This window comes from Apis cerana, linkage group LG8, assembly GCF_029169275.1.
Source record: "Apis cerana isolate GH-2021 linkage group LG8, AcerK_1.0, whole genome shotgun sequence".
Classification (NCBI taxonomy): domain Eukaryota; kingdom Metazoa; phylum Arthropoda; class Insecta; order Hymenoptera; family Apidae; genus Apis; species Apis cerana.
The window spans coordinates 10,860,568-10,885,201 of record NC_083859.1 but is presented as its reverse complement, the minus strand read 5'-3'; the positions used below and the strand labels follow the sequence as shown (position 1 = coordinate 10,885,201).

At 37.4% G+C, this 24,634-nt stretch overlaps 1 protein-coding gene across 1 annotated transcript in view; it reads left to right on the top strand.

Annotated features, from left to right (window-relative positions):
- Positions 1-22,000, top strand: part of LOC108001525 (midasin) — a 101,545-nt gene extending 79,545 nt beyond the window's left edge. The window contains exons 8-19 of the mRNA XM_062078901.1: positions 3,553-3,700; positions 5,709-5,944; positions 7,299-7,510; positions 8,311-8,787; positions 10,801-11,204; positions 11,657-12,711; positions 13,875-17,839; positions 18,666-19,939; positions 20,015-20,365; positions 20,452-21,244; positions 21,324-21,564; positions 21,654-22,000. Of these exons, the coding sequence (XP_061934885.1) occupies positions 3,553-3,700; positions 5,709-5,944; positions 7,299-7,510; positions 8,311-8,787; positions 10,801-11,204; positions 11,657-12,711; positions 13,875-17,839; positions 18,666-19,939; positions 20,015-20,365; positions 20,452-21,244; positions 21,324-21,564; positions 21,654-21,836 (9,339 nt within the window). The 3' untranslated portion in view covers positions 21,837-22,000. The remainder of the gene's footprint in view (positions 1-3,552; positions 3,701-5,708; positions 5,945-7,298; positions 7,511-8,310; positions 8,788-10,800; positions 11,205-11,656; positions 12,712-13,874; positions 17,840-18,665; positions 19,940-20,014; positions 20,366-20,451; positions 21,245-21,323; positions 21,565-21,653) is intronic.
- Positions 22,001-24,634: the final 2,634 nt, after the last annotated feature.

Below are 24,634 nucleotides of genomic sequence, written 5' to 3'. Positions count from 1 at the left end.
TCCCTCTCTTTATTCTTCGATGCCCAAAATTTTCGTTCCACTTTTTTCTTTTACTTCACTTTTCGTCCATTCCTTTCATCTCCCCTTGTCGCTTTTTCGCTTTTACAACCGTTGTTTTTCTCTCTCCTCGCTGTCATCTTTTTTCTCTCTCTCTCTCTCTCTTTCTCTCACGTTCTACTTGTTTAACCCGTTTCCACTGGAAAGTGAACGGAAACGAGCACAAGGGAAACAACATTAGAAGTTAAAATACGTGTCATCCCGTGCTGTCCGCGCCTACCCCTAATGATGATTTATACATACGTTAACGTTTTCATAACGTTTAATTAAAATTTATTCCCCGCACGTCCACCGGAATTTTATCATTTAATCGTTACACATTCAAATACATTCGCGGAGAAAGGGGAAGAGTTACAAGTGATGAATGGAATCGACAAATTTTCCAAAGTGTCCTTCTGTTTGAATTAATATTCCCAAAAATCTCGTTCTTTCTTTCGATTTTGTTCCTCCAGTTTCTTAATTAATTAATTAAGAAGAAAAATTCGTGCGAATGTATTTATATGGAAATTTTAATGAATTGAATTTTGGAAAATGTTTTTTTATTTATTATTAGATTCGATATTTCGAAAAACTTTTTTTTTCTTTCAGTTTTTTAATTATTTCGCGAACGTATTGTTATAGAACTTTCATTGTTGATAATTTCGAAAAATTTATTCTCTCCTTAGATTTTTTAATTATTATATAAACATATTGTTATGGAACTTTCATTTTTGATAATTATTTTAATATTTTCGAAAAATATTTTCGTTTCTTCTCTCGATTTCTTAATTATTATTGAATGAATGTGAACATATTGTTATGGAACTTTCATAATTATTTTAATAAAATTGACAAATTTTGCAAAATATTTCGAAAAACTCATTTTTTATTTCTTAATTATTTCATGAATGTATTGTTATGGAACTTTCATTGTCCATAATTATTTTAATAAAATTGAGGAATTTTGCAAAATATTTCGAAAAACTTGTTCTCTCTTTCGATTTCAATTTCTTAAATAATTATTAATAATTAATTAATAATTATAAATCTATTGTTATGGAACTTTCGATAATTATTTTATTAAATTAAATTTTGAAAAATATTTCGAAGAACTCATTCTTCCTTTTGATTTCAATTTTTAAATAATTATTAATAATTACATAAATCTATTGTTATGAAACTTTCAAAAATTATTTAAGAAAATTGACGAATTTTCCAAAATATTTCGAAAAACTCATTCTTTCCCTCGATTTTTTAATTATTATATAAACACATTGTTGTGAAACTTTCGTTGTCGATAATTATTTTAATAAAATTGACGAATTTTGCAAAATATTTCGAAAAACTTATTCTATCTTTCGATTTCTATTATATAAACATACTGTTATAGAATTTTCCACGATTATATTTAATAAATCGAATTTTAGACATATTTAAGACACTCTCCTACTTATTATTACATCCAATACTCCAAAAAAAAAAAATTCATTCTTCCTTTCGATTTCAATTGCTCAATCATTGCGTGAACGCATTACGTCATGGAACAACTTATCGAGGATATAAGATAAAAGTTTCATTATTATCCGTGGACGATTTAACATAAACCACGGTTGATCGATCGAGCAAGATGGTCGCGTGACCGGCGATGTTAATGGAAACTTGAATCTCTCGATTTCTTTGTTCGAGGATGGGCGGAAGAAAGGAAAAGGGAAGAAAACAGTTATCAAGGAGGAGGGCACTTAGCCGCAAGCGGGGGAAATTAATGAAGGAGGCGAAGGAGGAGGCATTTTTCAATTCGAGAGGAGGGAAGGAAAGCTCGTTTTAGCTCGAGTAGTGCCTTCGTACAACTCGCGTGTCATTCCTCGATCATCGATTAATTTTATTAAATCGACGAGTTTTGCAAAATATTTCGAGAAACTCGTTCCAATAATTAATTAATTTTATCGAGATGAATATCGCTTTTGAGGCGAAATCGATTTCAAATAATATTTTAAAATTAAATTTAACTTGAGACTTAACTGAGACTGATCATATTCTATATTCGTCAACATTTTGTTCGATTTTTTCTCGAGGAATTGGAAGAACTGGAGAGTTTAACCAAAATCAAATTTAATTATTTTATAATCTAATTATTTTAAGCATATATCTTACCAAAATCAAATCTAATTATTTTATAATTTACAAAAAATGTATAAAAGTATACAAAGTTTATTAAGAGAAATCTCAAAATTTATTAAACTAAGACTTGATCATATTCTATATTTAACATTTTGTTCTACTTTTTCTTGAAGAATTGGAAAAAGTGAAGGGTTTAACCAAAATCAAATCTAATTATTTTATTTAACTATTATTTATTTATTTATTTATTTTAATTAATAATTTACAAAAAATGTATGAAAGTACACAAAGTTTATTAAGAGAAATCTCAAAATTTATTAAACTAAGACTTGATCATATTCTATATTTAACATTTTGAATTTCACCAAAATCAAATCTAATTATTTTATAAATTACAAAAAGTGTATGAAAGTACACAAAGTTTATTAAGAGAAATCTTAAAATTCTTTCTACACTTAACATTCTGTTCGACTTTTTCTCGAGGAAAATTGGAAGAAGTTCACTTTGACTCGAATAGCGAATCAAAATGAAAACTAAACTTTTTATCTCGTGCAAAAAATAAAAGCTGGCCGACTGTGCATTTTACAATCGACGATGAGAGAAATAAAATAAATATACAATTCCATTCTAATTTTGAATGAAGTGATATTCCATTTATAAACCGATATATTCGATGTCTGCAAAAATTATACCTGTTAAAAAAATAGTCGTAACACTGGACAATGTAATTCTAATTATTTTATAAATTACAAAAAGCATATATGAATATACAAGACCATATAGACTTTCTGCCTATAATTTTATTAATTTTAATTTTAATTGTATAAATCAATTAAACAGTCGAACCAATGTCTCTTTTTTTTAAAACAAAACACATTTTCTTCTAACACAGTGTGTCCAAATATTTCCATATTAAGCCATTGGTATTTCTCTAAATCAATTTGAATTTAAAAAATATCGACCACAAATGCTTCTTCTTGCTTTCGCTTTTATCTGTTAAACCCTCCCCAAAGTTTGTGTCAATTTCCACCCTCCTCCTCCTCCCATCTTTTCCTCTCCTCAAGAGAGAAAAGAACAGATGAAATGCGATCTCGAAAACCATTAAGCACGAGTGAAAAGTAAAAATCGCCATTTTTGAGGCTAATGGTCCACGTGGAAAGCGCATTCTATTCTGAAATGCGTTCTCTTCAATTGTATGTGTATCGTATTATCTTATTATTATTATTAAATTATTATTAAAATTATTATTAAAAATTGAGAGAGAGAGGATCGATTATGGAGTTGAAAAAAATGTGAAATGTAGCAAAGGGTAACAAATTTGTCTGTCGGCAAGGGTTAAATGGTCGATTGTTTCCTCCCCTCGGAGAAGAAATGGAGAAATGGTTCTTTCGATTGCAGACCGATTACGATCGACACTTGGAGGAATTGTTGGAGCGAGTGGAGGGGCTGTTGATCGGGATCCTGAGGAAGAATTTGAGGAAGGAAAATTTGGATCAGGTGGCCCACTACCATGCCCTCCTGGAGAACGTTCGACATTTGTCCAAAGGTGAGTCTCTTCTTTACTGAAATCATCTAATGGAAAGTAGAAATCTATTTATATTGAGTAAAATGTTCCAAATTATTTTTCCTTCTTGTTCTTATTTTCGAAACTGTATATATTTTTGACATTTGTTCGAAGGTGAGTCATCTAAAATCATCTAACTTTCTTCTTTTCCTTTCTTCTTTTTATTTACATTGAATAAAATAATAAAATATATTATTGAATAAAATAATAAAATAATAAAATGTTCCAAATTATTTTTCCTTCTTGTTCTTATTTTTGAAACTGTAGATATTTGTTCAAAGGTGAGTCATCTAAAATCACCTAACTATTTTCCTTTCTTCTTTTTATTTTCGAAATCATGATTATATATTTTGTTAAAAGTCCTTTAAAATCACTTAAACAAAAATCAAGAAATCTATTTACATTGAATAAAATGTTCCAAATTATTTTTCCTTCTTGTTCTTATTTTTGAAACTGTATATATTTTTGATATTTGTTCAAAGTGAGTTATCTAAAATCACCTAACTATTTTCCTTTCTTCTTCTTATTTTCTTGTAAACTGTATATATTTTCGACATAAAAGTACTGGAAAGTGTTTTTAGATTTAAAATTTTAGTTTAAAAAAAATATTTCTTTTACATTGAAAAGATTAAAATAATTTTTAAAATTTTAATAATTGATTTGTTTAATTTTTTTTGTATATTAAATTTATAATTTTTAAAAGTTTATAAAAAATTTATGTTAAATTAAATTAATTAATTTTAAATTATAATTAATTTTAGAAACAATTTATTATTTTATAATTAAAAGTAATGTGAATGAATAATGAATTATAATATAATATAAAAAAGTAGAATTTATTTTGTATCAGGGTTGATTAAAATTTATTTAATAATTTTAAATATCTCGAAAATAAGAGAGCTAATTTTATAAAATTTTTTTTGTTACATTAAAATTATAAATATAAATTTAGAGATTAAATGTCAAATGTTTCGAACTTATTCATATCTAGTTTTTTTAGAAATAAATTTAATTTAGATATAAAGATATGTAATTTAGATATAGATATTATCAAAGATGAGTCATTTAAAATTACCTAAACAAAAATCAAGAAATCTATGCACATCGAATAAAGTATTCCAAATTATTTTTTCTTCTTATTTTCGAAACTGTATATATTTTTGACACTTGTTCAAAGGTGCATCATTTAAAATCACCTAACTATTTTCCTTTCTTTTTCTTATTTTTGAATCTATATATCTAAAATCACTTAACGAAAAATTTTCCATTCACTTCGAATAAATTTTCAAGAGGTTCCAAATTATTTTTCCTTCTTTCCGAAAAATGACCAGTCATATTTTCAATATTTCTTCTCCTCTAAAATTACCTAAACAAAAATCAAGAAATCTATGCACATCGAATAAAGTATTCCAAATTATTTTTTCTTCTTATTTTCGAAACCATACGTTACATATATTTTCGACATTTGTTCCAAAGTTTGAGTCATCTAAAATCACCCAACGAAAAATAGAAATTCATTCATTTCGAATAAAGCGTTTAAAATTATTTTTCTTTCTTGTTCTTATTTTTGAAATATGTATATATTTTCAATATTTATTCCAAAGTTTGAGTCATCTAAAATCACCCAACGAAAAATAGAAATTCATTCATTTCGAATAAAGCGTTTAAAATTATTTTTCCTTCTTCTCGAAAAACGATCAGTCATACGTTATACATATTTCCGACATTTGTCTTCCCCTCTAAAATCACCCAAACAAGAATCAAGAAACATCTATCCACGTCTATAATAAAGCGTTCCAAATTATTCTCTCCCCTTCTTCTTCTTTTCGAAACGATACGATTCAAGCATCGATTCATAAGTTTGGCGCACAAAAAGATAAAGTCGGAAGGAGAAAAATCGTCAATTCGATTTTTTTTCTCCCTCCTCTCCCATTTTCTTCGTCGAGATTCACGGTATTGCGGTTTCACGAAACTTTTGTCGCGGAACCAGATGGAAATGGAGGGGAAACAATGGAAACGACCATGTCGTCCGAGACGAAGCTGTTCCTACGTAAAACCGAGGAATTATCGAGGCTCGTGTCCGCGATGAAAAGGCTCGAGATCCACCGCGAGTCGGAATTACTCGAGATCGAGAAAAAGCTGACCGATCTATCGATCGCCGTGAACAAGGACAGATGCCTGAACGCCGGTGGAAAATTCGAGTGGGTGGACAGCGTGTTGGTGAAAGTGAGTATCATTCCTTTTCTCCTTTTTTTGATTTGAAAAGAAAAAAGAGCGGCCATTCTTCATTGTTGTTATTAAAAAGTGGATTCTCATCGAAATTGTATTCTTTCGAAATTTTTATTCCGTCTCTTGTGACAGTGTTTATCGAAAAAATAAATTTCGTTGCTTTTTTCGAAATTTTTATATCATTTTTCACAGTGTTTCGAAACAGTGTTTGTCGAAAAAATAAATTTTGTTGTTTTTTTGGAAATTTTTATATCATTTCTTATAACAGTGTTTATCGAAAAAATAAGTTTATTTCTTTTTCGAAATTTTTATATCATTTCTTACGGTATTTCGAAATAATATTTATCGAAAAAATAAATTTTGTTGTTTTTTTTTGGAAATTTTTATACAATTTCTTACAGTGTTTCGAAATAATATTTATCGAAAAAATAAATTTTGTTGTTTTTTTTTGGAAATTTTTATATTATTTCTTATAACAGTGTTTATCGAAAAAATAAATTTCGTTGCTTTTTTCGAAATTTTTATACAATTTCTTACAGTGTTTCGAAACATTGTTTATCGAAAAAATAAATCTATTTCCTGTTGTTTCTCTTATTCTTTTTTCGAAATTTTTATTCCATCTCTTCGAAGCAGTGTTTATCGAAAAAATAAATCTACTGCTTTTTTCGAAATTTTTACAATTTCTTACAATGTTTCGAAGCAGCAGTGTTTATCGAAAAAAATCTATTTCCTGTTATTTCTCTTATTCGTCGTTACTTGTCGATCGATTCTTGCCAACCTAAAGATATAAATAGTTATAGGTAATAGTTGCCATTTGAGAAGGATTTGAAAAATTTTCTTTCAATTGACTCGCGTCAATTTCAGATAGACATTGCGTACATTGATAAAGAATAAAAAATATATATATATCTAATGCATATTAATTAATTAAAATAGTATAAAAAAGGAAAAAAATTGAATCTAACATATCATAAGAAAATAAAAAGAATCAATCATCCATTTTGAAAAATTTTTTCTTGTTCAACGTACAATAAACATCTTTTGACCGATCGAAACATTCTCTAAAATTCCATCTAAAGAAAAATATAAATATATTTTCAACGATTATAAAAATATCTAATTCCAATTCTTGCAATGAACGTATAAATACAAAAATTGCGTTCAAAAATATTTCCGAGGAATAATAAATTATTAGATCTCAAATTATCATCGAACGATCGAGGAGAATAATAGAAGAATCCCAATAATAGGAGAATCGACGAGTTTCGAAAATTGCGAAAAAAAAAAAGAATCCAATTCCCACGAAAATTTGTGGACAAAGCGTAAGTGTAATCGCATTTTCGCATTCCAGTGCCTGAAGAACGGCACGTGGTTACTGCTGGACCAGGTGAATCTCTGCAGCCCGGCAATTTTGGATCGATTGAATGGGTTGCTGGAACCGAACGGCGCGCTAACGATCGGGGAGAAGGGTGTCGATGAGAACGGGGACGTGTTCACGGTGAGACCTCACAAGGACTTTCGTCTGTTCCTCGCTATGGATCCACGCCACGGGGAGATATCCAGGCAAGTGTCAAATTTGATCGTACGACTGTTTCGTTGCGATATCTATCCTTTATTTTCGTGAAACGATTATTAAAGGCGAGCAAGAATTTTAAAATATTAAGCTTTTCCGATCGAGAGAAGCGACCTCTCGCGACGCGCGGTGGTTCGATGCATTAAAAGTGGACGAAATCTCGTTTATTCTTCATTTCGTTTCATTTTCATTTCACTTATTACGAATTTATGAAGATTTTAATTGTTTCGATGTGACGATGTATGATGATGTATATATATGTAAGAATAACTTTAATAATAATTACAACTATATATATAATAATTGTAAAACTGTTGTGCATTAAAATTTTTAATTCTCTTCTTAAACGCTTACGAATTAAATAAAATGTAGAGAGAACTCGATCGATCATGTTTCAACAATTGAGAAATATTAATATTAAAAGTGGACGAAATTTAATTTTCGAATTTATAAAGAATAATTGTTTCAATGTAACGTGTGATAAAACTAGTATATTTTTAATATTAGTTCATATTTAAAAAACTGTAATTTCGTTTCATTCTTTTCATTTTTCATTTGAGCATTTATTAATTTTTTTTCTATTTTATTTCAAATTATATTATTAATTTTCCTATATTAATTATATTTTTATGTTTTACATTTTACATTTTTAACGAAAAATTATAATAAAAAAGCAATATTTTTTCCCAAAAGTTAAACCTCCATACAATCTCTTAAAATATTCGTTATCGATCGAGTGCGAAATGTACGAAATGTACGAAATAACGTGATTTCTCCTCGTATATTTCAGAGCTATGCGAAACAGGGGCGTAGAAATTAGCATACCGACCCCTCAAAATCACGGGCCCCTGGATCGACTGGACGTGGTATCTTTGTTGAACAACTGTGGGATCTCGAACTGGGCCCATCGTAATTCGATCCTGGAAATTCATCGATCGTTGTACGAGAACCGATACCGATTGAACGAGATGTTGCAAGTTGCTTCGTTTACCAGCCGACAGATGTCGAAGGGATTCTCATTTGACAGATCGTTGAGGAACTCGTGTCGCGAGCTTTGTGCCACATTTGACGCGGGATCGAGACACCAAGCTTGGGACAAGATCGAGGGAATTTTGTCCGAGGATACCTGGGGGAACGGAGAACGAGTCCATTTCCATTACGATCTCGACGCCCTCACGTTGAGATTGCGCGATCTTCGAACGAATTCGAGGCTGGCGATCATCAAGCAGCAGGGATTCCTTTTCAAGTCTGCCGTGGAGAAGCTCAGGTAAAGAGAGAATTTTTTAATGTGTATTTTAGTGCATGTCATTGTTTAAAATAATAATAATAATCGCAAATGATTTATAGAAAAATCGTTATTCGTAACATTTAAATAAGTAATTTTATATTTTTTACAAGTTGCGGTTGATTATCATTTATTCTAAAATTGGCAACAATTCATACGATACAACCTGATATATAAATAACTTTGAAAATTGATCATTGATTGCCTCAAACCGATAAATTATTATTCCAGCAAACATATAATTTAAACCAAATATATTCTCCCATATGAATATACAAATAAAGTGATTTCGTTTCGACAAAAACACGTGTCGCAAGAAAGAAAACTTATTTAATAATCGGAAATGAATTTTAATAAATTGATCCTGGAGCAACGTGAAAGAAGTTTGTATCATTGCTAAATTTTAGAATAAACGACACAATCAACCGCGACTCGTAAACTCTACTTAACCTATATTTTGCTCGGCATATTTTCACGTTGTCCTCTTACATCTCCTTTCCGTGATAAACTCTTCATCTCGTTAATTAACTGTTTTCTGAGAAGCGAACGATACGATGTTATCGAACGAATTTAGAATATTGTTCCTGTATAAGTTTAAGCTTAAACATCAGCTGAAGCGTATCGAAATATTAGATTAGCTTTCGAGGAAGATTCCATCGACGAGAGGACCGTTCGATGGTTGCTTTCAAAAATTCAGATCTGGAAACGAGAATCTTGAAAAAGTGCCCCGAGGTAGACCGAAATCCATATCGAACGAAGATAAGTCGAAAGGCGAAGTGGAAACTGATCCACGAACGAACATCCGCGGAGTTGGACGCGTTTCCAACAAAACGGTTTTCACACATATGGGTGCGCACGGAAGTGAAAACAATTGGAAAAGCAGGTGGCGCGTCAATCGATAGAGGATCAAAAGCTGCTGCGTTTGGAAATGCGCTCGTCGCGTAAAGTTTCGTTTCTAAACGAAATCGTAATCCGTAATGAAGAACAGTATATCGCACGATAATCGTACGCAATCCGGACAACGGTTGGACACCAATGAAAATTCTAAATAAGTGTCGAAAACATCGTTACGAAAAAAGTAACGGCGACTGGAAGGCGGCCCGCAAAGAGAACGATTTGTTGTTCTTTTCCGAATCGAGGAGATACCGTAACGGTGACATCTTATCGCCGAGAAATCGATCGAGAAACAACCCGCATTGGCCGATAGACATGGTTTTGTTTTTTTGCATCAGTAAAAATTAGTCGAATCGAAACATAAAATCTTAACCCATTTATCACACTCGTTGGGCATTTTGCCGAATATTTTTAAATAAAATAAAATATTGGACGAGAAACTGGAATCGCAATACTCGAAGAATTTCTTCGCGCTGAAATCATGAAGTTTAAATTTCAAAAATATAACAAAAATAACAATTTCACGATTTAATAATTGTAAAAAAATCGAGAATTGTTTAACCTTCTCGAGATCGATATACGATTAACGTATCTCGGAAAATCGATTTTCTTCTTTCTTTTGTCGAGATTAGAGATAATTAGACAAAATTCTAACGATTTCTAGAAAATGATATACGAAGAAACGATATCTTGAATTTTAATTTATTCAAACGAGAGAATCTGTAATGGAACGATTCAACGAGAAATTTGATGAAAATAAGGTTAGGAACACTTCAAGAATTTCCAAGTCATTAATACAGCTTCCCTTTCTCTTTAAGATCCTCGAGAGACTTGGCCAAAGTGTTTAAAGAGAATTTATAACGCGACTTACGAAAGACTTACGAGAAGTAAATAATATTCCATGTTTATTTCGATATGAAATTCACGACGGAAAATACCTTTACTTATTTTTTTCTCCACGCTTGTCAATCAATCATCTTATATCGTTATGTTTGAAATAAATATATACAATCTAATAGAATCTAATAATATTTTTAACAACTAAATTTCAATTTTCTTTCTCGATCGAAGAAATCAAAGAATTCGTCCGTTCATTTTCAGGGACGATCCAGAAAAAATCGATCTCGGAGATTTGTTCGATGAACCACCCATCACGGATACAAAGGAGTTCTTGAAACACCTTCTACTCGACTTTTACGAACGTTCTTCCATAGACGATTTACCGATCAGACGATTATGGATCTCGAACATTTTCTCGAAGAACGAGTTGGACGAGTTTGGAAGAGCGAACGAATGTTTGGCCAAGAAAGTGGAGAACTCGAAACTTTTATTCGAGTCCGGTTCGGACGTCCCATTGTACTTGGTCGAACGTTCCACGCTCGCCAATAATTTGTCCATTAAGCTCTACTTTCAATTGATGATTCTCGATAACCAGTCGGGGAGCAGGAACGTTGGAGACGAAGATGTTATTCGATTGGAGGAATATTCGTCCGCTGTCTCTTCGGGTGAGTTTGAGAAAAAGAATAAAAAAGAAAGAAAATTAACCTTTTCCGCCATATTTATTTACAATAACATTCTTACGTATCAATATCGTGTTATTTTTCATTTTGGATCGATTGTATTCCGATTGCTCGAATTTTGTGGCAAGAAATCACACGTCAATTAGAGAATTCGAACAATGAGGAGAAAAATATTAATATTAATATTAATATTAATTCACAAATATTGGAATTTCGTTTCCCTTTTTAACTTGGATTTTAAATAAAATCCATTTTAATGTAAAAAAAGACGGATTTCAGTAAAAGAAAAGTATACATAATCAATGCTCGTTAAAAGTTATAGTAAGAAAAACGTAGCGAATGTGCGTGTAACGAATCTTGGTAATCCAAAGTTGTCGCTTTCAATTGCGAGAAAAGGTGATTCCTTGGGTAATCGCTCTTAATTTCTCTCCTTTCAGGAAGATTGTCGACCAACTTGAGACACGAGACGTTGATATTGAAATTCGCCGAGATGACGGAACAGTGTCGAACTATCGTGGACACGATCCTGGAACACGGGGACTTACCGATAGACGGTAAAACGTGTCTCGAGTTACGGGACGAGCTGAAATGGTACAAAAGGTTCGCCGCTCAAGGAGCGACGAGATTGGTGGACAGATCGCGGGGCACGTTCTTCGATCTGCGGGAAATCACCTCCTCGTTGACGGTCCACTACAAATGGTTGATCAAGTCTCTCCGACGATTGTTCGCCCTCCTCCCCCCCTCCTCCGACCCCCACCTCCTCCAACTATTATCCGACTTTTCCACCCGATTTTTCCACCTCTACAAGGGAGGGGACAAGTATCGAAAATTGCGAAAGAAGGTGAAAGCTCTCCTCCCCTCCATCCCTCCCCCCCATCTCTCCCACGAACGAATCTCCTTCCTCGAGAAACTGAGATCCGCGTCGAGGAAGCTGGAGATGAACGAGGAGGACTCGCTCGACCCGGCCAGGACGAGGTTGAAAATCGCCTCGATGCGGCAGAATTTGACGGCGAGGGACAGATTGACGAGGATCTGGATCGAGGATTGGAAAATGGACGGTCGTTGGGTCGGGGATGAGGAGGTCCATCGAGTGGGCGAGAGCATATTGGAATTGAGGGACGAGACTTCCGCCAGATGGAGGGAAGGTGTCGAGCTGTGCCCCGTCTACGAGTTCTTCTTCCTGCTTTTCGCGTACCGCTTTCAGCGAAGGTCGTGGGACGAGTATTATTCGGGGGATTTCAAAGGGGGAATTTGGATGGAGGACGCGTTGAGGATGTTCGAGGGGGTGGCGACGATACCTGGACGGTTGATCGGCTTGGTGGCAGCTCTGGGCGAGGAGAAGAGGGGGAGGAGGATCCCTGGCCTGCTCCACGAGTTGTTCAACGGCCTCGAGGATTTCACGGGGCGATCCTTCTCCGCCGGGAATTTGAACGTTTTTCTACGCTGTTTGAGGGAGAAGGAGGAGGAGGAGGAGGGCAGTGACGATTTCCAGGTAATGGTTATTTTTTATTCGAATCGAGTTCTTGTAATCCTCTTTTTTTTTGAATTTATGAGTTCCATCTCTGAAGAATGATCCTCGACTCTCCGCCATATTGGATTTATGCAACTTGAACTTGATGTTTGATTTTTTTTTAATTTTTTCATAAGTAGGTCCCCAAGTTCTTTTATATAATCTTATGAGGATAATATGTCGTTAAATAGCTAGGTTGGTTCGAGTTTTGACAGTCGTGGGAATGGAAATATTATTTTCAAAGTTTTTGAGTCTCGTGGAATTAACGTGAAATTAGTTTAAGCGAAGATGAGTTTGATTTTTCGTTATTATATAAAATTATTTTTATTAGTAAAACAATGATAAAGCATGGAGATGAGATAAGAGTATAGCGAACGCAATAGTTGAAGCGAAGATATCGCAGAAGACACAGAAAATTCCAAATGGATGACATGCAGAAAAATCTTAAAAAATTTTTTTTAAACTATGAAAGCGAAACAAATAATTATAAAAAAATTTCTCGGTAATTGCATGTAGACTTTAATATTCAATAAATTTTTTTTCTTTGTAAAGATGTATAAAATATAAAAGTTTCGTGTGAAATCATAAATTGGCTGTAAGAAATCGATACATTTTCGGGGAAGAAGAAATTTTTCATGAGAAACTCTTTTTGTCCCTCCAGCTTCTTACGATTATATTTATATTTCTGACATAGTCGAACCTAATACATTTCAGATGTACTCTTTCAATTCAAAGATAAATGATATTGTTCTAGGAGGAATGTACAGAAAGTAACTAAGTAATTAAAATTTTACCATAAGCATATGTTCTTTGAATAATAGCCATTCGTTCGTATTTATATAATTGTAAGAAATTTTTCGTCGTTTTTAATCAAATTATATAAATTGAAAAATAATATAAGATACTCGAAATTTATCAATAAATAAATAAAATGCATTTCACCGTTCAAGCGTTAAGAAGTCATAGAAATATTGTAAGTATTATTAAAAGTACATATACTTTTAAAAGTCTACTAATTCACTCGAACTCGCGGTCTAAATTTTATCGAGCGCGACAAATACGATAAAAAATATAAAGTTTCGCCACAACGTACAAACAAATATAAAAACCATGTAAAAATCTCTTTCCCCCATTTTCTTTTCCAGACGAGCCTCGTGAACAAATCGACCCTTTGCCATCTCCTCTACGAGCTCTTCTCCCCCGATCGAGGAGAGGTCGCCACTTTCGAGAACCACGAGAGAAGAAAGAAATTGCTGCTCACCGTTCGGGCCCTGCTATGGAGAAACTCCTCCGCCCTCAACTCGCCCCAATACGAGGTCTCCAGCAACGACTCCGCCCTCCTCCGATCTCACATAAACTACTACCTGTCCGCGGTGGACGAGGTCGTGGAAACGACCGAGCTGGCTCTGAACGAGGAGGAGACCGACGACCTGGCGAATCGTCTCCTCTCCCCTGCGAACGCGTTACGAGGCATCGAGCGGAGACTGGAGACGCGGAGCGACGCGGCCAGCAGGGGCAGAGGGTGGATGTTGCTCGGCTGCGTGCAACTGTTCCTCTTCGCCGATCTCGGGCCCATCGATCCGGTCCGGAAGGAAGCGCTGAGGTCGAGATACCGCGGCGAGAACGCGGCCGAGCTTCAGCTCTCCGTCCTGATCGAGCGCCTGCAATCCGCCATTCTGGGCGAGAAACGTTCCTCGACCAGGAGGGATCGGTTGAACGAGACTCGTTTCGAGAACTCGGCCGACCACCCGGTCAGGCCCCCCTCCAGGCTGTTCTCCAGTCTGAGGGAGGAGGTGGAGAACTTCTCGAGCAACGTTGCCTCTTTTCGGTCCACGTTCGAACGAATGGAGAGATTGAACGAGCTCCACTCTGAGGGAGAGACAGGAGGGTCGAGGGAGAGACTGCACGAGGCGGAGATCTGGAGGAGATCCTTGGAGAGGTTCTCGGCGAAGTTGGAGAGGAACTTCCTCCCAGGTTTCCCGGACCTCGTCTCCCCCATCCTCTCCGCCGTCTCCAGCCTCCGCCACGGCTTGTCCATCTTGACCCACCACGCGCCTCGTCCCTCTACCATCTCTCACGAGCTGCTGCGCTTCCCCGTGGCAGGCAGGTGCCAAGAAGACTACCTGAACCTGGTCAAGCTGTGCTCCTCGGATCAAGTGACGGATCCCGCCTCGAGGATGGCCAAGATCGCCCTGATGGAGCTCGAGAATTTGTCGCTGGCCGTCCGGAGCGGGGGAGAGACGGGTCCGTTGATGGAGCAGCTGGTGAGGATCCTGAACGGGATCAGGATCGCGTGGAGGGAGCGGGAGAAGCGGAGGGAGGAGGAGGAGAGCGAGAGGGAGAGCCTGTTCAGAAGCAAGGGAGGGAAAAGGGAGGAGGAGGAGGAGCAGGAGCAGGAGTTCAGAGACATGTTCCCGGACCACGGATCTGGGGACTTCCTCGACTTCAGGGAAGGAGTGGAGGAGAGCTCGAGTCGTGGGGAGGAGAGGAGAGTCCCTGGCGAGGAGGAGACATCGTGGAGAGACGCGAGGATCGTCCGCGAGATTCACTCGAGCGTGCTGCGAAATTGTTGTTCCGTGGCCGAGGATCGAGGATTCGAGCCCGACTTCCTCCGCCCTTTGGCTCAAAGGTACGAGTTGTTGGGGCGGGGGATGAAAACGTGGCCGGAGGATATCTCCTCCCGATTGCTGCCCGCTTTGAACGTCGTCTTGATCTCGCGATCCTCCTCCTCCCTTAAAAGGGGAGAGACGTACAACTTCTACAAGAATCCCAACGTGGACGAGGTGGAACGTTGCCGGCCCCTCTTCGAGGGACTCCTAGCAAGGATCGACGAGTTGGCCAGCGAATGGCCCGAGAACCCGTTGCTGAACTCGATCAGGACGATAATCGACAGGGTGTTCGGTTTCCCCATCGACTCCCCGCTGTCCAGATACCTGACAGGCGTGGAACTGCTGTTGGCCAAGATGAAGCAGTGGGAGGAGAACGCGCGGCACGACGTCAGTTTGGCCGGGTTCATCGAATCTTTCGGCGGCGCGGTGCTACGTTGGAGGCGGCTCGAGTTCTCGAGATGGAACGACACGTTGGAATTGGTGGAGGACGAGTCGAGGGCCGACTCCTCGAAATGGTGGTTCCACCTGTTCGACTTGACGGATGAGTACGTGGCGAACGAGGACGGGTCGAGGAAGGGGAGGCTGGTCGAAAGTTTGCAGCGTTTCCTCACCGAGTCTCCTCTGATCGAGTTCGAGGATAGGCTAGACTTGATCCGTCTCTTCCACCTGCACCACTCGCACGCCCGCCTCGGGAAGGAAGAGGAGCGGGAGAGGAGGAAGGAGTTGCAGGCCGTGTTGTGGAACGTTCACCTTTACTACGCCCGATTCGCGGACGACGTTCGCGCCAGGATAAAAGCTTCCAAGGAGCCTGTGGCGAGGAGGCTGAGAGACGCGATCAAGATCGCGAGATGGAGCGACTCGAGTTACTGGTCGGTGAGGAGCACGGGCGAGAAAACGCGGAGGACGTTGCACAAATTCGCTAGGGAGTACCGCAAGGCCTTGGCCGAGAACGTGGCCGCCCACTTGACCCTCAAGACCGAGGGATCCTCCTCCAGGAGGGGGCTGCCGTGCCAGCCGTCCGATTTCTTGGTCGACCCCGGCCAAGACTCGTGCTCGATCGAAATCGGGACGCGAAAATTGGGGAGGTTGGGGGCCAAGGCTCGCCGATACTGCGAACGAGTGATCTCGAGCCACGATTATCCCCGAATTCGAGGGGACATCGAGGCGTTCATCGTGGACTGCCTCGAGGAGAGCGAAGCCCTGAGGATGGAGAAGAGCCGATCGAACGCGCAACGGAAGAGGATGGCGCTGGCCAATTATTTCAAAACGTTGGCGACTCGCCTCGGTGTCTCGTACAGGATAGGAGCCCTCGCGTGGAAGAACCGAAGGGACGAGGTAGTGAACCTCGCGTGCGCTCCTCTGGATCTGCGCGAGATCATCCGGGGGGACGAGTTGTTCCTGCAGGCGGGCAGGGAGGGGTTGGCAAGGGGACTGGCCGAGGAATGGGCCGACTGCGACAGGTACTATTACGGTTCCATGGTCAAGTTGAACTTCCTCGACGGGATACTGAGTAGTGGGCGGGGAGGGTTGGGCGCGAGGGACGCGGAGCGCTGCCTAGGCCTCTCCGCCCACCTGGCCCTCCTCGCCCATCGCCAGAAGGGGACGATCGCCAACCTCCTGGACGCGTTGCTGCCTTTCCATCTCCAGGTGTCCAACCTTGCCTCGATGACGAGAGTCCAAATCCCTGAGGAGGCGACGATGGAGATTCCGAGGGGAATAATTCCCGCGCAGAGGGAATTTCGCAACGCGGCCAACGATTTCCAACGACTGTTGGAAGTGTTGCAGATATCCCTGAAACAGATCGTCGTCTTTTTGGAGAGTTGTCCAACGACGGACGGAGGGTGTCTGGAGGGCGGGCTCGATTTGAAGGAGGCGCGTGTGCCGATGTTGAGCGACGGGAGCGTGGCGAGGAGCGCCGCTGCCTCGATGAAGGATTGTTTGGAGTCGATAAGGAGGATAGCGAGCGAGTCGAATCGGTGGATCTCGATCGAGAGGAGGGTGGAACGGTCGGGTGGAGGGGCGTTGCTGTCCCATCGGGGGCGCGTCGAATTCTTGGAGGCGAGTTATCGACGGATCGATCGAGTGAAGCGGGAACTGGCCGAGCTGGGGCGGGCGTTCACCGACGACCACCCGATCGTCGAGAACGTGCGATTCCTGATCGGCAGGATCGACGAGAGCAACGAGGTATTTGGATCGGCGCGGCATCCGAGCGGGTCGAGGGATTCGAGGGAGAAGGAGTACGAGGCGAAGTTGGACGCGTTGGTCACCCAGATCCTCCTCGTCGTTCAGAAGAGGGTTCAGGATTGTTGGAAAATCGGCGAGCGGATCGGAAACGAAGGAGAGGAAAGTCGAGGAGAGGAGAATCTGATGACCGAGAGGTTGGTGGAATCGTTGGAGAAGATCGTTCCGGAGCTGCGTTTGAACACGGTGTCACGAATGCTCGGCGAATTGTTGGAAATTGTTCACGAATCCGACGTCGAATCTGCGAATGATCGTGTAAGGTACGTGAGAATTTCCTTTTTTTTTCTTGATTAGAAAACGATTTATGTGGCAACTTAAAAATATTAAACTTGTATAATAATAGATATTAGTAGTAATTTCTAACGTTATAATATTTTTCCTTATAAAAATATGATTATAAAATAATTTTTGTATCAACTTAAGCATAAAAATATTGAATCGTGAATCAATGATGTAATTGTTACTAGACATTATTAAATTGTATAAGTAGAATTTCTTGAAGAAGAAATTTAAAATAATTTCTATATCAATAAAAATCATAAAAATATTCGATCGTGAATCAATGATAGTCAAATGTATACAATACAATTGTTACTAGACATTGTTTAATCATATAAGTAGAATTTCTTGAAAAAGAAATTTAAAATAATTTATATATCAATAAAAATCATAAAGATATTGGATCGTATATCAATAATGGTCAAATTTATATGATATAATTGTTACTAGACATTGTTTAATCATATAAAAATTTCTTGAAGAAGAAATTTAAAATGATTTCTATATCAATAAAAATCATAAAAATATTAAATCAATGATAGTCAAATATATATAATACAATTGTTACTAGACACATAGATTATATCACATCGATATTAGCATTTCCACACATTTCCACGAATAAATAATTACTATTATTATTATTACTACTAAAAATTCTATCCAAAACCAAAATAACAGATTGAACTAGTTATATCCATTACTTCAATATAATTCATCGATCGATTTTTCCTTTTTCCTCTTCACGCATATATCGTATACACAGAAATATTCGTACGAATAATTAATCCACAAATAATTTTACAGATCGCTTTTGCGCTATCTACCTCTTCTCGAGCAATACGCCCTCCTTCTCCGTTACTATCTTTACGAGCAAGTGGCGTGCTTCCGTCTCACTTGCAAATTCCTCTATCTTCAACTGAACGTGTTCCTCGAGCTGGCGGCTAACGGTTTCTGCCAACCGAAGGACGAGGAGGAGGCTGAGCGCGGGGAGGAGGAGGGGAAGAACGTCGAAGGTGGGATGGGATTGGCCGAGGGCGAGGGGCGGGAGGACGTGTCCGAGAGAATCGAGAGCGAGGATCAGTTGGAGGGGGCGAGGGACCCGAACGAGGAGCGGAGGGGCGAGGAGGAAGGGAAGAAGGATATGAAGGAGGAGGAGAAGGGGATAGAGATGTCGGAAGATTTCGAGGGGACGATGCAGGATATGGAGGGGCGAAGGGACGAAGAGGAGGAGGAGAAGGAAGAGGAGGACGACGACATCGATAAGGAAATGGGGGAGACCGATGAAACTGCCGACAAGTTGGACGAAGAGATTTGGAAGGACGAGGAGGAGGAGGAGCAGGAGGAGGATAAAAGTAAGGAGAATGAAAAGGAGGAGAGGGGGAGAGGTGAGAAAACTGGAAAAGAGGAATTGAGCGCGAAGGACGAGGGTAAAGATAGAGATAGAGACGAGGAAACGGAGGGTGAAAGGGAGACGGAGGGGGAAGAGAAGAAAGAGATCAACGAATTCGAAGAGCCAGAGGTAAACGAGGATCAGATAGACCCGTATCACGGAAAAATTAGGCCGGAAATAGAGCCGGAACCATTCGAGCTTCCGGAGGATGTTAATCTAGACGAGGAAGGGAAGGAGGATAATCCTGAGGGCGAAGAGGAGGAAGATCCCTTCGACATCGATCAGATGAAAGAGTCGAAAATTTCAGAAGAAATGGATAAGGAGACCGAAGAGAGAGAAGACTCTGAGGAAGATAAACGAAAGGAGTCTGATGATGAGGAGGAGGAGGAGATGGAGGAAGAAGATTCAAACGGTGACAAAAGAAAAGAGGAGAAAGTTGAGAAAGATGAGAGAAGGGAGAACCTCGAGGATGAGAAGCAGGATGAGAAGGAAGAAGAGAACGTGGAAGAAGAGAATGCGGAGGAAGATACGGCGCCGGCGAGTTTCGACGCGGGTAGCAAAGAGGTGGACGCCTCTCAGGAAGTTGAATCGAAGAAAGATGGCTCGAGGGATGCGGTGGAAAGTCAATCGGAGGAGCAAATGGAAATAAATCCCACGGAAAATAGCATGGAGAGTAAAAAGGATAAAGGTAAAATAGTTTGATATTTTATATTTCTGAAAAATAACTCGTCTCGAATATGATTCGTTTCGTTGTTTTTTGAAGGAACGGGACAATCGCAAACGGAAGAACGAGAGGGACATTCTGGATCTAAGCAGGAGGAGAATGTCCCTATTTCGGGCGAAGAGGTATCTTTGAAACCTGCACCGAAACGAAGAAGGCCAGGCCAGAGTGATGAAAAACGTAGCTTACCCGATGACGATGCCCGATCTTCAGCAAAGAAATTAAAAACCGCCGAGATACATGATCGAGACACCGAGGAGGAAAGTGAGAAGAATAAAGGCGGCGGCGAAAGCGAGACTTACGAACATATCAAAAGTTCAGAGAAACACGACGATTACGCTTTTGATGCCGCGACCGAGGAACAAATTAAGAAACAGGCATCCAACTTGGAAGGTAAATTTTTTCTTCAAATTTTTTCGAAAATTATATTTCAATTTTATTTTATTCTCTCTCTTAAACTCGATGTAAATTGTATTCAGATAAAGAGGATAAAATGGACGATCAGTTGGAAGATGACGACGTTAAAATGCACGAGGATCCAGAACCGAACGATCGAGAGGAAGAAACGAAGAAGGAACAATCTCAGAAATTGTCTGAAAGTAAGAAGGAAAAATCGGCGAACACAAGAGGCGAAAGAACGGACGACGCGGAGCAGCAAATCGAGATAGGGGGTGACGTTGAAGGGGAAAACGTGGAAACGATTCGTGTTTTACGAGGGAATGAATCTACCATTCATACGAAATTATCGGAGACAGAGTTGCACGACGTTTCCACGGATGATATTGCACGGAAGAGGTCCGAGATAGAAAGTATGTTGGGCCAATGGTCTCATGGGCCGTCTTCGATAGAGGCGGCGAATGCTTGGAATTCTATAAGCGCCATAACCGAATCAGCTGCCAGGGAATTGTCGGAAAAATTACGTTTGGTGTTGGAACCGACGTTAACTTCTCGATTGAAAGGCGATTACAGGACTGGCAAGCGTATAAACATGAGAAAAGTGATCCCGTATATAGCCAGTGAATTTCGTAAAGACAAAATTTGGTTGAGGCGTACGAAACCGTCGAAAAGAGATTATCAGATCGTGTTGGCCATCGATGATTCGAGCAGTATGGCCGACAACCACTCGAAGGAATTGGCATTTGAATCGCTCTCGTTGATTGGCAAAGCTATGACTTATTTAGAGGTTGGCCAACTCGCTGTTGTCAATTTCGGGGAACGCGTGAACATACTTCATCCTTTCGGGGAAAACTTTACAGAGGAAAGTGGCGCTAGGTAAGCGTCTATAATTATAACGGTGACAAAAAATCGAATAAATCTAGAGTAACGATTAAGGGGAGTTTAAATCTTTCAGGTTGATTCAAGAAATGAAATTTGAACAGAAAAAGACAATGATCGGTCAGTTGCTCGATTTCACGATAAAAATGTTCGCATCTCAAAGCAGTTCTTCTGACAATGCCAAATTAGTTACTATTTTATCGGATGGTAGAGGAATATTCTCCGAAGGTATAGAAACGGTGACTACAGCAGTGAGAAAAGCTAAATTGTTGAATATATTTCTCGTCTTTATAATAGTCGATAATCCTCTCAACAAGGTAAATGAGAAAATTTATATTATTTATCATATTTTGTACAATTGTGTGCTGTAACTTTGTTTTTATTATATATATATATTTTTTTTTAGGATTCAATACTTGATATTAGGATGCCAGTTTTTGATGGTGGTAAATTATTAGGTATACGTTCCTACATGGATAACTTTCCATTTCCATTTTATATTATTCTTAGAGATTTGAATAGCTTGCCTGTTGTGTTGAGTGATGCATTACGACAATGGTTTGAAATTGTAGGTAGAATTGATACTTAAAAACAATAACATTTCGATATAAATAGATTCCTTTTTTTTTTATGTTTTGCACTTGACTCGAAATATAATATATTTCTTTATTAATCTTTTTTTAATTCTTTTTTATGTAAAAATCATATTAAATATATTAAAAAATAAATTAAATTGTTTTACTTATCTGAAAATTGACATTTCTTTATTATTATTCTCACGTTAAATATAAATAAATATAAATAAGGAGAGTTGATTATAATAAAAGGACAGGAATAAAAAATTATGAAATCAACGCCATCTTTAGAGTGCAAATAAAATTAATATAAATAAGGAAAGGAAAAATAATAGGAGAAAAATAGAATAATTGACTGTCATCTCTTAAGTATCAAATGTATTTCTTCAAAGGATCAGGATTTTTTTAGAGAATATTCAAGAGATATTGTAGATGCTTAATTATTAGTTTACTTTTTCAGAGATATCTTTAGTAATTGAGAAATGGCGCTAATAGTCAAGTCTTATTTTTATTTATTATCTTTCTCTTGCGGATTATTTTCTGTGTCTATTTTCTCTACGATATATGGCGCTAAATTTTTAATTCTTATTCTATTTTATCCTATCTTTAAACAAATGTTTTTTGTATTTAAAAGATGGCGCTAATAATCAATTCTTATCCTATCTTTATTCTTGTCTCTATATTATTTATTCTCCTCATCTATATTCGTTTCCTCTGTAGCACACGAGATGGCGCTAATATTTGAATTTTTTACTCTATCTTTCTGTTTGCTCTTTATCTATGTGGTAAAATATATTTCAATAAATATACTGAACAAAAATATCAAAAATTATTTTCAACTTATTGACTTACATTATATATTGACTAATATCTTACGTTAAATAAGTAAAATAAAATTAACTTATTCCTTAATTTATTCTAATTTTTTTTTAACTTTTCCTTTTTCTTTATTCGTTTTCATCACTTAAATTAAAATGTTTCAAAACCTTTATCATTAAGTGTACTACTGGCAATCTAACATCATGCGATATTTTTTTAATGTAAAACGCTGAAATATATGTTTCAATTTATTAATAAAAGTTTTCCAATTCTCCTTCCGTTCCTCCTTCAATTCAAAGGCCTTCTCCTCGAGGATCACTTCCTCTTGTTTACAAACTGTACTTATCATTTTTTGCTTATCTGATTGCATTTCATTTACAAGACTTTTAGTCCAATCTTTTTGGTTAATCGTGTCCCTTTGTTCCTCCAAATTCATTAACCTCCATCTTGACATTTTCTATTTGAAACTCTTCATCCGGAATCATTTTCTCTTCGATCCAAGAAAATCTATTGTTCTGAAGATAACGGGGGAATTTTATTCTGGGCACCTTTTATATTTTCCGCAATTATCTCTGCCCACGATTTGCACAACGTGTCTATGCAAGCTCTAATATTATAATTCTTGTAAAACTCTTTCATCCCATCTCTGTATTCTAATAGTGTTTGCAACATTTTATGTTGATACAACTTCTTCGTTGTGTAGTATCCTTTGTTCCATCGGTTGAACAAGGGACGTTAACGTGGGCGGCACTATTCTGAAACGATCATCTTTGTTCACGCCCACTGAATTTCGTGTGCCTTAATATCATCGACCAACAAAATAACCTTAACGGATATTTTGTTAGTTTGATACTGTTCTGCGCTTAATTTGAAATGATTCTCCAACCAGTCCACGAACAAAGATTGTTTCATCGAGCAATTTTCCTTCGATTTCAATATGACGAAAAGCACGACCATGCAATAAAAAAAAGCTCAAAGCTCTTGATTGGCGAGCCTGGCATATCAACAGAAATGCGATCTTATTTCCTCCTATCGCGTTACAGCACGATTCAAACGTAATCTTTTCCTTGCGAATTTTACAGTCATTGGCATGTTTACAATCCTTGACCTTATTCGAGACAGTTTTCCACAGAAAGACGCTTCCCTATAAGTTGTATATATTTTCCGTTTATATCCTCTTTGTCCATCAATTGGTTGATATCATTCGCGAATTTCTTCGAATTTTTAATTCTTTGGGAATTATATCTTTCATATTTCATATGAAAAATAAAACTTATAATTGCCAATAATTAATAAGATTGTATTTAGATTTATCTTTACCATATAAAATACAATTTTTATACGAGTCTGTAAAAGAAGAGAATTTTTTTTCTATTTTATCAACTTTAATTGTTATATCGATTAATTTTTGAAATCTTCAAAATATGTAGAAAAAGTATCCTGATTTGTTATATTGTCGGTATTTCAGAATATGGAAAAATTTATTCTTTGCCTCGCTAGTTGTGCTGCAATCTTATTCTATGCTCAGTCGATAATAAAACACAAAAATAAAAAAAATCTTTTATAATTTCTTCAAAATACTCGTTATATTTTTTATTCTCTTTATATTTTTTTATGATGAAATATTGTTAAATGATAAATGCAAAAATATTGTAAAATTTTAAGAAAATGTTTCACTGTGATATTTCAAATTTAAAAATCTTATTAATATAATTTATGATACAAAAAAAAAAATATTTAATATATCACATTTTATTTTAATTATTTCATTTCATATTCATTTTTTGTCATTATATATTCTTCCTCTTCTTCCTCCAATTCATCCTGATATTAATTACATCAAAAAATAATTTTTAACGAGAATGTCAAATATGAAAAGTTTTAATGACTCGAATACCCCGTGACACAAAATAGTGACCTAATTCACACTTTACTTAATAAAAACTTTAAATTGCATAAAAGCTTCCATATCTAATTACATTCGTTTTATTTA